The 13,086-nt window shown below is 66.4% G+C and overlaps 2 protein-coding genes across 8 annotated transcripts in view; one reads left to right on the forward strand and one right to left on the reverse strand.

Moving 5' to 3' along the window:
• Nucleotides 1-61: 61 nt before the first annotated feature.
• LOC146542041 (uncharacterized) lies at nucleotides 62-1,528 on the forward strand. The gene is made up of 5 exons (XM_085215014.1): nucleotides 62-312; nucleotides 494-599; nucleotides 666-896; nucleotides 964-1,116; nucleotides 1,201-1,528. The coding sequence occupies exons 1-5, from the start codon at nucleotides 288-290 to the stop codon at nucleotides 1,247-1,249; spliced, it is 564 nt and encodes a 187-aa protein (XP_085071140.1). The 5' UTR covers nucleotides 62-287; the 3' UTR covers nucleotides 1,250-1,528.
• A 78-nt stretch (nucleotides 1,529-1,606) lies between these two features.
• The window catches only part of LOC100541844 (dedicator of cytokinesis protein 2-like), a 52,738-nt gene continuing 41,258 nt past the window's right edge, over nucleotides 1,607-13,086 (reverse strand). For 4 of the 7 annotated variants that reach the window (XM_085214964.1, XM_085214967.1, XM_085214966.1 and 1 more), the window contains exons 29-53: nucleotides 10,931-11,029; nucleotides 10,672-10,766; nucleotides 10,358-10,436; nucleotides 10,164-10,264; nucleotides 9,952-10,010; nucleotides 9,414-9,562; nucleotides 8,173-8,258; nucleotides 7,655-7,811; nucleotides 7,444-7,529; nucleotides 7,122-7,212; nucleotides 6,921-7,040; nucleotides 6,402-6,491; nucleotides 6,161-6,265; nucleotides 5,277-5,418; nucleotides 5,062-5,143; nucleotides 4,889-4,973; nucleotides 4,608-4,694; nucleotides 3,881-4,057; nucleotides 3,682-3,765; nucleotides 3,462-3,599; nucleotides 3,187-3,272; nucleotides 2,706-2,841; nucleotides 2,414-2,525; nucleotides 2,205-2,332; nucleotides 1,607-2,137 (exon numbers count right to left, since the gene is read on the reverse strand). In XM_085214964.1, coding sequence (XP_085071090.1) covers nucleotides 2,051-2,137; nucleotides 2,205-2,332; nucleotides 2,414-2,525; nucleotides 2,706-2,841; nucleotides 3,187-3,272; nucleotides 3,462-3,599; nucleotides 3,682-3,765; nucleotides 3,881-4,057; nucleotides 4,608-4,694; nucleotides 4,889-4,973; nucleotides 5,062-5,143; nucleotides 5,277-5,418; nucleotides 6,161-6,265; nucleotides 6,402-6,491; nucleotides 6,921-7,040; nucleotides 7,122-7,212; nucleotides 7,444-7,529; nucleotides 7,655-7,811; nucleotides 8,173-8,258; nucleotides 9,414-9,562; nucleotides 9,952-10,010; nucleotides 10,164-10,264; nucleotides 10,358-10,436; nucleotides 10,672-10,766; nucleotides 10,931-11,029 — 2,661 coding nt within the window. In that variant the 3' untranslated portion in view covers nucleotides 1,607-2,050. Of the gene's footprint in view, nucleotides 2,138-2,204; nucleotides 2,333-2,413; nucleotides 2,526-2,705; nucleotides 2,842-3,186; nucleotides 3,273-3,461; nucleotides 3,600-3,681; nucleotides 3,766-3,880; nucleotides 4,058-4,607; nucleotides 4,695-4,888; nucleotides 4,974-5,061; nucleotides 5,144-5,276; nucleotides 5,419-6,160; nucleotides 6,266-6,401; nucleotides 6,492-6,920; nucleotides 7,041-7,121; nucleotides 7,213-7,443; nucleotides 7,530-7,654; nucleotides 7,812-8,172; nucleotides 8,259-9,413; nucleotides 9,563-9,951; nucleotides 10,011-10,163; nucleotides 10,265-10,357; nucleotides 10,437-10,671; nucleotides 10,767-10,930; nucleotides 11,030-13,086 lie in introns of those variants that run through there. The other 3 variants (XM_085214965.1, XM_085214969.1, XR_014880753.1) reach the window with 2 other exon arrangements.

Raw genomic sequence — 13,086 nt, forward strand, 5'->3', positions numbered from 1 at the left:
CCGCGCTGCTCCGTGCGGCTCTGCACGCGCCGCGGCCGCCGCCCGCCCGCTGCCCGCACGTAGGCGCCGCTTAAAGGGGCGACGCGAGCGCAGAGCGCCGCCCGCGTCTGCCGAGGGGCGGGGGCGGCGGGCGTCGACGCGCGGTCCCGGCGGGAGGGGCCGGTGCCCTTTTAAGGCGCGGGCCGCTGGTGCCGGCGGTTTTATTTATATGGGGGCTCGCGGCTGTCACGTGACTGGAGGAGCCGCGGCGCCGGGCGGGGGCTGAGAGCGGCGGGAAACGCGGGACCATGGCGGGCGGCGGCGGCGACGACGGTGTGCGGGGCGGGGGAGGAGGGAGGCGGGGGGGGGCTCGGCGTGCGGCGGTGGCCGGGCGGGCCGGGGCCATCGGGAGCCGCGAGGGGGCGGAGGGTCCGGCCCGCGGTCTCCGGTAGCGCTCCGCGGGCGGGGGGTGCGCCGCGTCCCCGGGCGGTGCGGGGCTGACGGCCGCCCGCAGGCTCCTGGGTGGAGCTGCGCTGCGACCCCGCGCCCTTCTCGTGCCACGCCGACGTGGAGCGGATGCTGCTGGACGCGCAGCTGGAGCCGGACGGCGCCGACGGGTGGTGAGTCCCGCAGCGTCCCCGCACCGCGCCATGCCGTGCGGTGCGCCGACGCGGGGCTGTTCTCAGGGCGCTGCCGGCGAGCGGCTCCCCGGCCCGGGACGAGGAAAGCGCCGCGAAGGTGAGCGGGTGGCTCCCGGCCCCCCCGGGCCGCCCGCAGACCCCGCCGGGACGGGAGGAAGCGCCGAAGTCCCGCCCGGAGCCGCCCGTGCCGCGGGACGCCCCGCAGGACGCCGAGCGCCGTCCGCCCGCGGCGCTCAGCCGGAGCTGCGCCCGCTGCCCCGAGCACCGCTGTGCGAAGTGAGCCGCCGCCCCCCCGCGTCCCCCCGCCAGCCCCTAAGCCCGGCCCTGACCCCGCTCCCCGCAGGGACCACCTCCCCTTCGCGCGTCCCACCCCGCCGGTGCGGTGGGCGCTGCGGGACGGCGCGGTGCTGAGGAAGAAGCGGCTCTTCGGCTCCGAGCTGCTGCTGCTCGTCATCCCCCCGCTGCTGCTCAGCCACGCGCTGACCCTGGGGCTGGGGTGAGTGACTGCGGGGCTCCTGCGGGGCTCGGCGTTCGTAGCGGCTGCCCCCGCGCAGTCCGACGCCGCTTCTCTGCTCTCCAGGATCTACATCGGGAAGCGGCTGGCGGCCTCCTCGGCAAACCCGCTGTGAGCGCCGGGCCCGGCGGGGAGCGGCCTCCGTTCCGCTCTGCGGGGTCAGCCCGGTGCTCGGTGCGGCCTCGGCGCGGCGCCGTCTCCCCCCGTCCCTTCCTCGCCCCACCGGAGCCCACCGCCGCTGGCGGCCCTCGCTCCTCCCCCCAGACCCCGGCCCCCCGGGCTCCTCCCGTTATCACGGCGGACTGTACGTACGGCCCTGAACCCGCGGGGCCGCGTGGAAATAAAGAGCGGAGCCGCGTGCGGTCAGCGCCGGCGGTGCCCGCCGGGACCCGCAGTGCGGAGCTGTGCCCACCGCCCGGCCCGGGGCGAGCGCCGAGCGTCCGACCGACCGACCGACCCCGCCGCACGGACGGCTGCTGCGGGGCTCCTTTATTGGGCGGTGCGGGGCGGCTGGGATGCCGGAGAGCTGCGGGAACGAACAACGCGCGGCGCCGCCCGCCTGCGCTCACAGCCCGGACGGATCCCGCGCGGGGCTCGGGCCGGGGGCGACTGCGGGATCGGGGCACCGGGAGGGGAGCAGGAGCGGGGAAAGGGCTCGGGGCGGGCACGGACCGCTGTCACACTGCGCCGGCAGTGAGGGCGACGGTCCTTTCGGCCACGGGGAGCCGCAGCGCCGGGCGGGCGGGGGGCTGCGATCCGGAGCGCTGCAGTGCGCGGGGCAGCGGGCGGTGACGGCCGACGCTCGCGGGACGGCGGTGTTCCGGAGCGCTCGGGAGTCCGCGGCTGTGCAGGAGCTGGGGAGGGTGATTTGTCCGGGAGCCGCTCGAGCAGCGGCCCGCGGCTCCCGTCCGTGGGTTCAGAGCTGGGACAGCCGTTTAGACTTCGGGGGCGGCGGCGGAGGCGACTTCAGCCCTTTGCTCCCATCTGCGAGCGACGGCAGTGCCTGCAGACAGACGGACGGTTACAGACGGACGGCTACGCGGGCGGGGGGCGGCGGGGCCGGGCCGTACCTTTCCCCCGTTGGCAGCATCGCTCCCCTCCAGGAAAGTCTCGTACACCGCGGGGCTGATCCGGCGCGGCAGCGGTGGGGCTTTGCTGGCGCTCTTCACGCGGCCGCAGAACCCGGTGGGGGACGGCGCTGCGCGGAGGGGTCGGGTCGGGTCGGGCAGCGCAACCCGCGCGGTGCTGGGGGGTGCGGGGCTGGGGGGGCTGCCGGTACCTGCGGGGCCGAGCTGAGCGCCCGTCGAGTCGCGGCTCTGGGGCGGCTGCTTCCCGTCGGGGCTGCCCGGGCCGCTCTCACTCACGCTGCAGGAGCGTCTCCGCCTGTCGTCCTGGGGCAGGGAAAAGGCGTCAGCTCCCGGGGCGGCTCAGCCGGGCTGCAGGCCCCACAAGCGATGCGGGTCGCGATCCTCTCCAGCTCCGAGCTTTGTGCCCCCGAGCCCCGGCGCCGTTCTTCACCATCGGCCGGCGACGGCGAGCGGAGGGCCGTGCGGGCGGCATCACCGCATCACCTTTGGCTCCGGCAGCTCCGAGGCGGACTGGCGCGGCTCCGACCGGCGGTACGAGAAGAACGTGCTGGAGCGGTTCTCCCTGCGCTCGCCCTCGGCGCTCCGTGGGGTGGGCTTCGGGATCGGGGATGCCTCCATGCTGCAGAGCAACTGCGACAGGTGAGGGGTGGGGAGCAGAGCTGTGCCGCGTACCGGGCAGAGCCCACGGCGAAGCTCAGCGGGGACCCCCCAGAACAGTGTGAGTGGTTCAGGTGACTGCAGTGCCGGGACTGCAGGTGGGTCTCTCTGCTCCGTGTCCTCCCGCTGGTCGGGGCCGCCGTGGCGGATGGCGGAATGGATGCAGAGGTGGGGCTTGGTGTAAAACACCAGAGAGGGAAACCGAGGGCATCGGAATGGGGCAGGTGGGAGCAGAGTGCACGGGGCACAGGGGAACGAGTGGCTCCCGGGCGTGGGGATGAGGTGATGCCTCCCCTGCCGCACTCGCCTGTCTCTGGCGTGGCTCAGCCGCTCCCAGTCTGGTCCCCAGGTCACAGAACGGGGTCGTCCGCTCCGCCGGTCCTCGAAGGAGATCTGAGAGCACAGGGGGAGAAGGAGCCAGGAAGGGTGAAGGCATCGAGTGCCCCTCTGCTCCCTTCTGCTCAGTCAGCAGTGCCCTCCCTGCCTGTCCTGGCCGTGTGCCACCACCCCACAGTAGGGTCAAGCAGGGACCCTGAGCTCCCCCACGCACACTGCCCTGCCCTGCTCCCCACCAGCACTCACCATCTCCCGCACCCCATACTGGCTCTCCACCTTGGCCCGCAGCTGCACGAAGCACTGCTCCATGCGCTCGTGGAAGGGCCGCAGATCCTCCGTCACCTTCTGTCCGTGGATCCGGATTCCCTCTGACAGCAGTGGGATCTGCAGGAGGGGGGGGATGGAGCTGCCGGGCTCCCCATGGGCTGCAGGGGTCGGGGGCTCCCCACGGGGCTGTGGGCAGTACCTGCCAGGCAATCAGGTCCTTCAGCCTCTCGATGTTGCCCCGGTCCTCGGGGTGCTCCCCCAGGTACGGCTCCTGGAAGAAAGCCTGCAGCGAGCTGCTCAGTGCCCTGATGGCTGGCATGGATCGGGCAGGGAAAGGAGCGGTGCCCCTCAGTCTGCTCCCCGTGCTGAGTCCCAGCCCCAGTGCAGCACTTCCTCACCGTCTCGTACTTGGCGAAGCCGCCCATGACGGCGGGGTCCACGATGCCATTGAGCAGCATGGAGAGCGGGTTGATGGGCAGGCTGGGGTCGTTCTGGTGCCGGTTGATCTCACTCAGAATCTTCTCATTTGTTCTCATCATGGTCTCTATGGCGTTCTCCAGGGGGGAGATGGTGGTCTGTGCCAGGGGATGGAGGTCAGCAGCTGCTTGGCAAAGAACACTGTCCATTCTGCTTGGGGCCAGTGGGTGATTTCTCCCCATCCGCGGTGCCCAGGACCCCTACGGAGCCCCTCAAACCCATGAGACATCTGCATGGAGCTGAGTTGAGGCCCAAGGAGATGTACTGTTCTGCTCCCTGACGCCGGGCTGCCTTCAAGGTCAATGCCATACACGAGGGACCGCGGCCTCATGCAGCTGTGTGACAGCAGCAGTGCAGTGCAGAGCTTGTGGGAAGCCAAGTCATTGCACTGCAGGAGCAGCCGTGCAGCAGCAGCACGCGTGGTCCAGGCAAGGCACATGTGGCAGTGCTGCTGTACAGTGCTCTGCAGCACAACTGTCACCAGAGCAGTGCTTCACCCATCTCCTGCACTGCTGCAGCACCCAGACCCTCAGCCAACCCCCCCCCTCTGGCTGCAGCGTGGGACCCCCACACGGAGCTGCTGGGTGGGCAGGGGCAGCCCAGGGCCGGGTACCAGCAGAGCCCCCCTCCCCTCCACCCTCTCCTCACCGTGGTGGTGGAGGTCACTGCAAACCAGCGCAGGATGCCGGGCAGTGGGTAGGCTGTCACGAAGGTGGTCCGCTCGATCCACATGTTCTGCGGGCAGGACACAATCAGTCCCACAGCTCCCATCACCCCAGCGTCCCACCTCCCCTGGCCATGGGCAGTGCTGCCTTTCCCACCCCAGCACCCAGACGAGTCTCTCTGCACTGCCCTCCTCTGCAGACCCGGTGCTCCACAAGACCCTGCAGCTCTGCCCACCCCACCCCGGGGTCCCTATCAGCACTCACTGCAAATTCATTGTCTGGATCCTTCGGGCCTTTCTTGAAGGGCCGTGAGTAGCTGAACTTCTGGACATGATTGGCTTTGTAGAAACTGCAGGAGGGAAGGGGCAGAAGATGGGCTGCATGCAGAGGAGACAGAGCCCCGCAGCGAGCAGCGCGCCGTCACCGCAGGCACACACTTGGTGATCTGCTCCGGGATGCTGCGGTCCCTGAGCCGGATCCTGGACTCCTCCACCGGCTGCACGGTGAAGCACTGTATGTCTGCGGGAGTGAAGGAGCCTCGGGCGCACATCGCGGGGCTGCTGGGAGAGCGGGGCCCCGGGGCCGCGGCTGTGCGGGACCCACGGGGTCAGGGAACCCCCCCGGCCCTCCCGGCCCCACGCTGCAAGGATACACTGCCCCGGGGACTCCGTGATGTCGGGGCCGGGCGGGGACGTAGTCTGCAGCTTCTCGGCGTTGGGGAAGGGGCTCAGCAGCCGCATCTCGAAGTCCTCCCGGCGTTCGTACTCCTTGCCGCGGTAGATGAAGACTTTGTTCTGCGGGAGGAAGGGGCGGCGCGGCGCAGTGCGCTGTGAGCCCTGCGCTGAGCTCTGCGTGCCGCGGGGTCGTGGCACACCGAGGTGCCAAGCGAGGGAGAACCCCTTCTTGGAAAAGCCTTCCCCGAGCCCAACAACAGAAAGATAGGTGAATTGACGGGCAGCGAGCCGTGGGGCACTGAAGAGAAGTTCCAGGAGATTCCCAAATGCATTCGCAGGTAGCACAGTGAGCACAAACCCATCCCTGCAGCACACACAGGGCTCTGCACCCCGAGTGGGACGTGGTGCAGCCAGGAGCAGTGCAGCCGCAGCCGTGCGCTGCAGGTAGAGCGCAGCCCAGTGCTCAGGGCCAGGAGGCCTGCAGACACCACATCCCTGTGTGCAGGAACACCACCCGGGGTCCTCTCCATCCTTTTTTATAGGGAATCACCAGTTTCCGCATTTTCCTTCCATAAGTGCTGCACCCAAAGGCACGCTGGGGTGGTTCCTACCAGCTCCCCATTGCCCCATCCCTCAGGGCTGCCCCATCCTGCGTGCAGTCCAACCTCCACCAGCTCTCCCTGCCAGGGCTGGAGCACTCGGGCCACGGAGACCCCACCCAGGCAAGGAGGACGGACAGCTCTGGGGCTCCGCTCTCAGGAGATGCCCTGAGATGGTCACAGCTGCCGGGCAGAGCTGTGCAGGGCGCAGCACAGCAGCACAGGAGCAGCGTGGGCTGCCGGCAGCAGCAGGAGCCTCTCACCCGCAGGAAGGTGGGGAAGCCTTGCCCGTAGTAGCCGACGGCGAAGTAGTCTGGGCTGGGACGCAGCACCTTCAGGATCTTCTCATAGAATTTGGCTTCTCGCTGCTGCAGGGGGAGGCGACACGCTGGAAAGGGCAGGAGCCACGCAGACCCCGCTCTGCCCCATGGCTCACGCTGCACTGTGCAGCGCCTTCAGCCCCCACTCTGCCCCAGTACCCAGCCCGGAATGGCTGGCACTCACCAGGATCTCGCTCAGCATCTCATAGTCAAAGATCTCACTCTCGTACTGCTCTGCCAGCTCCTTGCAGATATGGATGGCCTCCTCCCACATCTGCACAGTGCAGGGTGAGCAGGGCAGGAAGGGGGCTGGGTGCCTCCAGGGGACCCTGCCCCACCTGCAGGGCTCCTGCAGCCTCACTCCTGTGCCAGGAGCAGGACGGGCCCCCGGAGGGCTGCAGCAGGGTTCACTGCCTGCTGTCTGCAGCCACGCAGCCCCTGCCAGGCCTCCACAGCCCAGCCTCTCTCTGAGGAGTCCAAGTTCCCCGCATCTCCCCAAAAGTAGGGGCAGAGCAGGAAACTGGGAGTTGTAGTGGCTGCAGGGATGAACTACTCAGCACAGGATCTCCCTGCCTGGCACAGAGCAACTCTGACCCCATCATAGCAACGGGGATGGTGAGTGGTGCCAAGGTGAGGGCCTGGAGCAGAAGGCAGAGGGGGTCGAGCTGGTCCTACGGGCTGTGCTGCACGGGGCTGCGCTCACCTTGCCTTGATCAAAGTAGTTGACGATCTGGTTGTACAGAGCCTCCTTCAGCTGGCGCTGGGTCTGCAGGCTGGGGCTGTACAGGCCCTGCATGGGTGCTGTGTTTGCCTCGTCGGACCACTGTGTGGGGCAGCAGGAATGCCATGCATCACACTGAGCCATGGGGCGCGCTGTGCCCCCCGCCCCCCCGCTGTGCCTCACCTTGAGGAGCCGGGCGTGCAGCAGCAGCGTGTAGGCACCTTCTGTGTAGTTCTCATAGCTGATGTGCAGGTCCTTCAGCTTGTACAGGTACCTGGGGGGCAGGGCAGGGTTTGCTGGATGTGGTGCAAGGGGGGGATCTGGCACCACGCCCCCTGCCCACTCCCCCATCCCCGCTCCACGCAGGGTCACAGCAGGTGGGGTGGGGGCAGCTCAGGGCTGGGGACCCTCCTGGATGCTGCTGGCGCCTTCCCATGCTGGGCTGGGACCAGAGCACGGTCCGGGTGTGCTGACGGTGCGGGGATCTCGATGAGGCAGCGCTCACCTGATGTACATGGCCTGGCGGTCGATCTCCTTGTAGAAGTTCTGGGGAGGAGCAAGCACTGAGGCAGCCCCAGGAAGGGGCTTATCCTGCAGCCCCCACCATCCCCGACTCTGAGTCCCGCTGCCACCAGGGCACACGGGCACAGGGCACAGGGCAGCTGCGTGGGGATGCTGCAGGCCCCGCAGTCGGGGGATGTGGTGCAGGCACTCACCAGGAGGTTGACGGTGCAGCTCATGCTGTAGGTTTTGTTCTCATCATTCATCACCGCCCGGTAGTCGAGGAGCCGCTCCAGCAGCCCCGTCACCAACGCCACGAAGCTCTCCCCAGGCTGGGACAGCTCGGGGTGCGCCCGGCAGCAGCTGAGCAGACTGTGGAACAGAGGGACAGTGGGAGGCACGTTGGGCTTCACACCGACCCAGCGCAGCTGCCCTGAGGTGTGGGACCCGGATCACCCAGCGAAGGACAAAAAGCAGCACCAGGCCAGCGGTGAGAGCAGTCCCTGCGCTGCTTCCAGCAGGCGTGAGGCACAGACCAGGCTGTGATGGCAGCGTGGGGCAGGCGGTGCTCCTGGGCGCAGCCCCCTCCTGTCAGACCCACCCTCGGGAGCTGCGCCCTGGGCCAAAGCTCAGCAGGGAGGAGTAGGATGGCCGAGATTCGGCTGTGCAGGGGCAGGGCATAAAGCGGGGCTGATGCCCAGAGGAAGGGAACGGTGTTGCACTGCAGGCTCACATGCTTTCAAAAAGCTGCTTGTACTGCTCGTCGCCCCGGCCGCCTTCCACCTCGCTGTCCAGCTTGCGCAGGATCTCATCCTCAAACTGCAAAGAGATGAACGTGAGCACAGCTGAGGGCGTGCGGAGCTCGGCCCCAGGCTGCCATGGCCGCAGTTCCACGGGACACAGGGCAGCAGGCACTGCAGGAAGGTTGACGGCAGCCCCAGCAGCAGCCTGGGCTCTGCTCCTGCAGACCGTCCTCCCAGATCACCCAGACACTCCCATTCCCCTGCTCAGACACATCCCCCGTTGCTCCCCAGCTCCCCATTCCGCTCCTGCTGCGTTGTCATCTCCCAGCAGCCCAGATGACTGATGCAGCTTCTGCAGGAAGGGCTGTGTCCTGCAGCCCAGGCAGCCCGGCTGGCCCAGGAATCACTGGGCTGTGCTCTGTGTCTCAAAGCCACCTGTGCTGCCCGGGACCCTCCCACCTCCCAGCTGATGCTCAGCCTTGAGGTCCACGGGGTTTGTGCTCTAGGTGTACCAGATGGACCACAAAGCCTGGAGGTCCTGCAGTGTGTGCAGCACAGGACATGGGGGTTCTGGGCCACGTCTGATGCCCAGTGCCCCTCAGCTCCGCACTGAGTCCTCTGGATCCGCACATCCCCTGAGTGATGGACAGCATCTCCCCAGGCCTGGGCGGCATGGAATGGTGTGGAGATGCCACCTGCAAAGCTCTTGGGTCCTCTACGCTGCAGTGTCCAGTGTGGACAAGGGGCAAAGATCCAGCAGCAGCTGGGTCCCCGGGGCTCTGAGAGATCCCAGCCCTTCTTCCAGGGACACTCCACGGTGTGGAAAAGCCTTTTGCACAAGGAAAGCTCACAGCAGCTTGGGAAGAGAGCGGCAATGCAGGAAGATTGTACAGAACTCTCCCCTACCGCTGTGCTCTTGTTTTCAGCCAGTGCTGGGACCTGCTGAATGTGTGCAGCCTGCTGGTCCCTGGGAAATGCTTGGCATTGCTCCGAGACTCCTTCCTACTCCATGGCCCCACCGGATCGCCATCCCTCACCTCTGTCCCTCATCTCCATCCCTCATCCCTCTCCCTTGTCCCCATCCCTCCCTGCTGCAGCCACACACCCCAGGAGTGCACGGGGGAAGGGAAGGGGGCAAGCAGTGCCTCCCCCCACACGATAGGGGTGGTCACCCCATGACAGGCAAGACCCTCACATCCACCTCCCTCCCCGGCCCAGTGCTGGTGCTCACACGGCTGAAGCTGGCGGTCAGCTGGTACTCGCAGAGCATCATGTCAAAGAAGATGGGGATGGTGGACGTGCGCAGCTCCAGCTCCGGCACAAGGGTCATCTCCAGGATGGGGCCCACCATGCCTGGGATGAACTCGATCTTGTGGTGGCCTGTGGACAGCAGGGAAGGCTGGGACACAAAGGAACAGGCAGCAATGCATGCAAGAGGCTGAGGAGTGGTGGCAGCAGAGGTCTGCAAGCCCTATGCAGCCTCAGCAGCGCTTCCCCAGTCCATGCCCAGTGCTGCATGCTGGGCAGAGGGGAGGCTGCAGCTGGAAGAGCAAGCTCAGCACCATGGGTTAGCACATCCCACAGCATCTCACGTGGTGCACACAGGGTGCACATCCACAAGGTAAACCCACAGGGTAAAACCCACAGGCTCCCACGCCCCACACCAGTCATCTCTCAGTCCTCAGCACCCGTTCTGGGGCCGGTGCTGATGGACACCAGGCTGCAGGCACACTCCAAGCCTCCTCCTTGCTGGTAACACCACAGCTCACCTAGGTTGTACCACATGTCCCGGATGGCTGCTCCAATCTTGGCTCTCATGTCCCCATACCTGCCGGGATGGTGTCGGTTTAGCATCACCCCATGGGCACAGCCCACAGCACAGCTTCCAGGCCAGGAGCCCCAGCACAGCGCATCCCAGAATCCCCATCTGCAACACGGCCGGGGCTGGGGCTGGAGCCCTGACCTGGGGGGGGGCACTCACTTGGCCAGGATGGCGGTGCGCTTGGCCTGCGAGAAGTTCTCCAGCTGCAGGGAGTCCTGGGTGAGGAAAGCCACGGCCAGGTGGAAATAGTTGTTCCAAAGCTGCGGTGAGAACAGAGGGACGACCGGCAGGCAGTGACACAGCGTCTGGCACATCCCTGCCACCCCGTCAGGGCCGGGTCGGTGTCCCCTCACCTGCAGTTCGAAGCTGCTGCTGCTCAGGAACATCTCCGTCAGGGTGGTGGCAAACTGGTTGATGGCACGCAGGAACTCCCTGCAGGAGTGGTGGGCGCTGAGCAGAGGGGACGGCCGGCCCACGGCCCACGGCAGAGGGGAAGCAAGGCTGGCAGCCCCCGTCACGGCGAGGTGAGGGCTGGGGCTCTGGGCTTGGACTCACAGCGTGCTCCTGCTCACAGCCCCACGGCCCCTCATCCCTCGGCCCACGTGGTGCAGCCCAGGCTGCGGCCCCAGACCCCACTGTGGGTCCCTCCCAGCTCGGGGCTCCTCACCGGTTCTGCACCATGTTCATCACCATCCAGTCGGGGGGGTACACCGTCTTGCCAATGAGGTCCTTGAAGAGGATGAAAGTCTCCATGAGGAAGTCCTGTGAGGAGGAGACGTCGGGGCTGAGGCGCAGCCGCGGAACCCTCCTGGCACAGAGCTGTGCTGAGCACCAGGGCTGGGAGCACCCAGGGGTGCAGGAGGCGCGGCGGCGGGGTGCTGACACGAGGGCCAGGCGGCCGCTCTCGGTACACGGGGGGCACTCACCATCAGCTCAGGCCGGGAGGGGAAGGCCTGGATGTAGGAGTGGTAATGGTCCGCGTCCATCTGGCTCAGGATGGCGGCCATGCACGCCACATAGTGACTCTGGCAGAGAGCAGCTGGGTCAGGGGCTGCAGGGCTGGCACCAGGAGGGCCGTGTACCCCTCCCCCCCGCCAAGGCTCTGCTGCCCTGGTGGCCCTGCCTGCTCCCCAGCTCTGCTGAGCTCTGCCTGTGCTCTGCTCCTTCTTCTCTGCTTCCAGGGTGGGACAGAGGTGAGACCCACCACACTGCAGCAGGGGACACGGGCAGAAGCTTTTGCTAGCATAAACCTGTGGATTTTAAGATAATTTAAGTAATATGTGGCTGTAAGTGCAGCGTGGAAATGGCTCACAGCTTCTTTCTGGAGGCCAACGTATCCAGGCTGCCTTTAATAAGAGTCCCAGTCCGAGCCGTCAGCTCCAGCCCTGCCCTGTGTGCCTGTGGCTCTGTACCAAGGCGAGCAGGGCAGGCGCAGCGCCCTGACCAGGACTCCCATTCTGCACAGCAGGACCAGCCATGCTCATCTCAGGTCTGCATTGTTCGTGGAACAGGAGAGGAGCAGCTGGCAGAGCAGTGACCACCTGCTGCTCACCCCTCTCTTTCATCTCCCCTTTAGCCTGTTAGCGCAGCCCATTATTGATGATGCTTCTAACATAAAATCTGAGTCTGCAGCAGACTTTGAAGTGCTTTGAATATTAACTTGTTAAGAGGAAGCTTTGGTGATGGGATAAGGCCCTTGGAAACTCCCCGATGGGCGCTGAGCATCTGAAGCCCGAGAGCTGCAGGGTCAGCGCTCCCAGCCCCCGAAGACGGGCACTGCTCAGCCTCAGGTCTGAGCTCGGGGCATTTGGCTGCAGGGTGCCACGAACCATCAGGAGAGCAGCACGCTCACAGGGGAAACATCATAAAGCAGCCCAGGTGCCCAGGATGTGCCTCTGCGTGGGGGCCGGGCAGGGCCTGGGCTGCCTGTGGGCACATCAGTGCTATGGACAGCCTGGGACAGGAGCGGCTGGAGCTGGGGGTGGAGGCAGCTGAGCAGGGATCTCGTGAGAAGCAGATGAATGACGACCCCATGAATGCCAGTCCTGTTATCATCAGTGTGAAGCCGCAGACCTGAAGCCGAAGGACGGCACACGGCACGTGGAGCCGCACAGGCCGGCAGCAGAGCTGGGGATGAGCTCTGCTCGCCATGCACGGCCATCATCCCAGCAAGGCCTGCTCCAGAGTAAGCACTAGTGAAGCATCGGTGAAGCAGGGGTTGCCACAAATCCACCCACATCCCTGAGCATCCACATGTGCAGTGCCACAGTGTGTGCCGGGCTGTGCAACCACGCTGTGCACTGGGGAGCAGCAGCAGTTCACACCTTCATGGAGGTCTGGGAGAATTTCTCATGCGCCCAACAGTGTGGATGTTACCCACACCAGCATGGGGAGAAGGGCGGCCCAAGCCAGCACAGCCCCATGGCAGCAAGGAGGAAGAGCAGGAGGAAACTTCTCTGCAAGGCAGAATGTGCTGGGGATGTGATGAGATCAGCTCAGCCATCTGAAAGCAGCTGTTCTGGTGGCAGCTGGAATTAGATCCAGGTGAACTCCCTGCTACACCTTGTTCAGGAGAAGCTGTATTTACATTTAAATTGCATTACTGGTGAGCCACAGCCGGGTGCTGCTGCACATACAGATGTTCAGCTGGCAGATGGTGCGTGTGTGGGGAACGGACCCAGCAGCAGCCCGGCACAGCACGCTGACCCTTGCAGCAGCCCGCAGACCCACCGCTGGTCACAGACAGAAAGGACTCGGCTCCCAAATAGTCCCCAACAAAGCCACCGCGAGCGCAGCGGCACCCGGAGCCGCCGCTCAGCCCAGCGGCTGCAGACTGGGCAGACTCGGAGCAGGAGAGGGTTTGCGGTGGCCGAGGGATGCCGAGCTCCTTTTGGCCGCTCCGTGACGGCGCTTTCCCACCTCCTGCTCCCCTCCGCCCCGCTGGGTGCAAACACCCGCTGCTCCCGGTGCTCCGCGCGGCCGGGTTGGGGCAGGCTGAGGGCTGCGTTCCGAGAGGTTGGAAGTAAAGGGGCAACACAGCAAAGTCCGGCGGCACGACCTCGGGGACGGGACCGAGGACGCG

The sequence above is a fragment of the Meleagris gallopavo genome, chromosome 35 (assembly GCF_905368555.1).
Source record: "Meleagris gallopavo chromosome 35, MGAL_WU_HG_1.1, whole genome shotgun sequence".
NCBI lineage: Eukaryota > Metazoa > Chordata > Aves > Galliformes > Phasianidae > Meleagris > Meleagris gallopavo.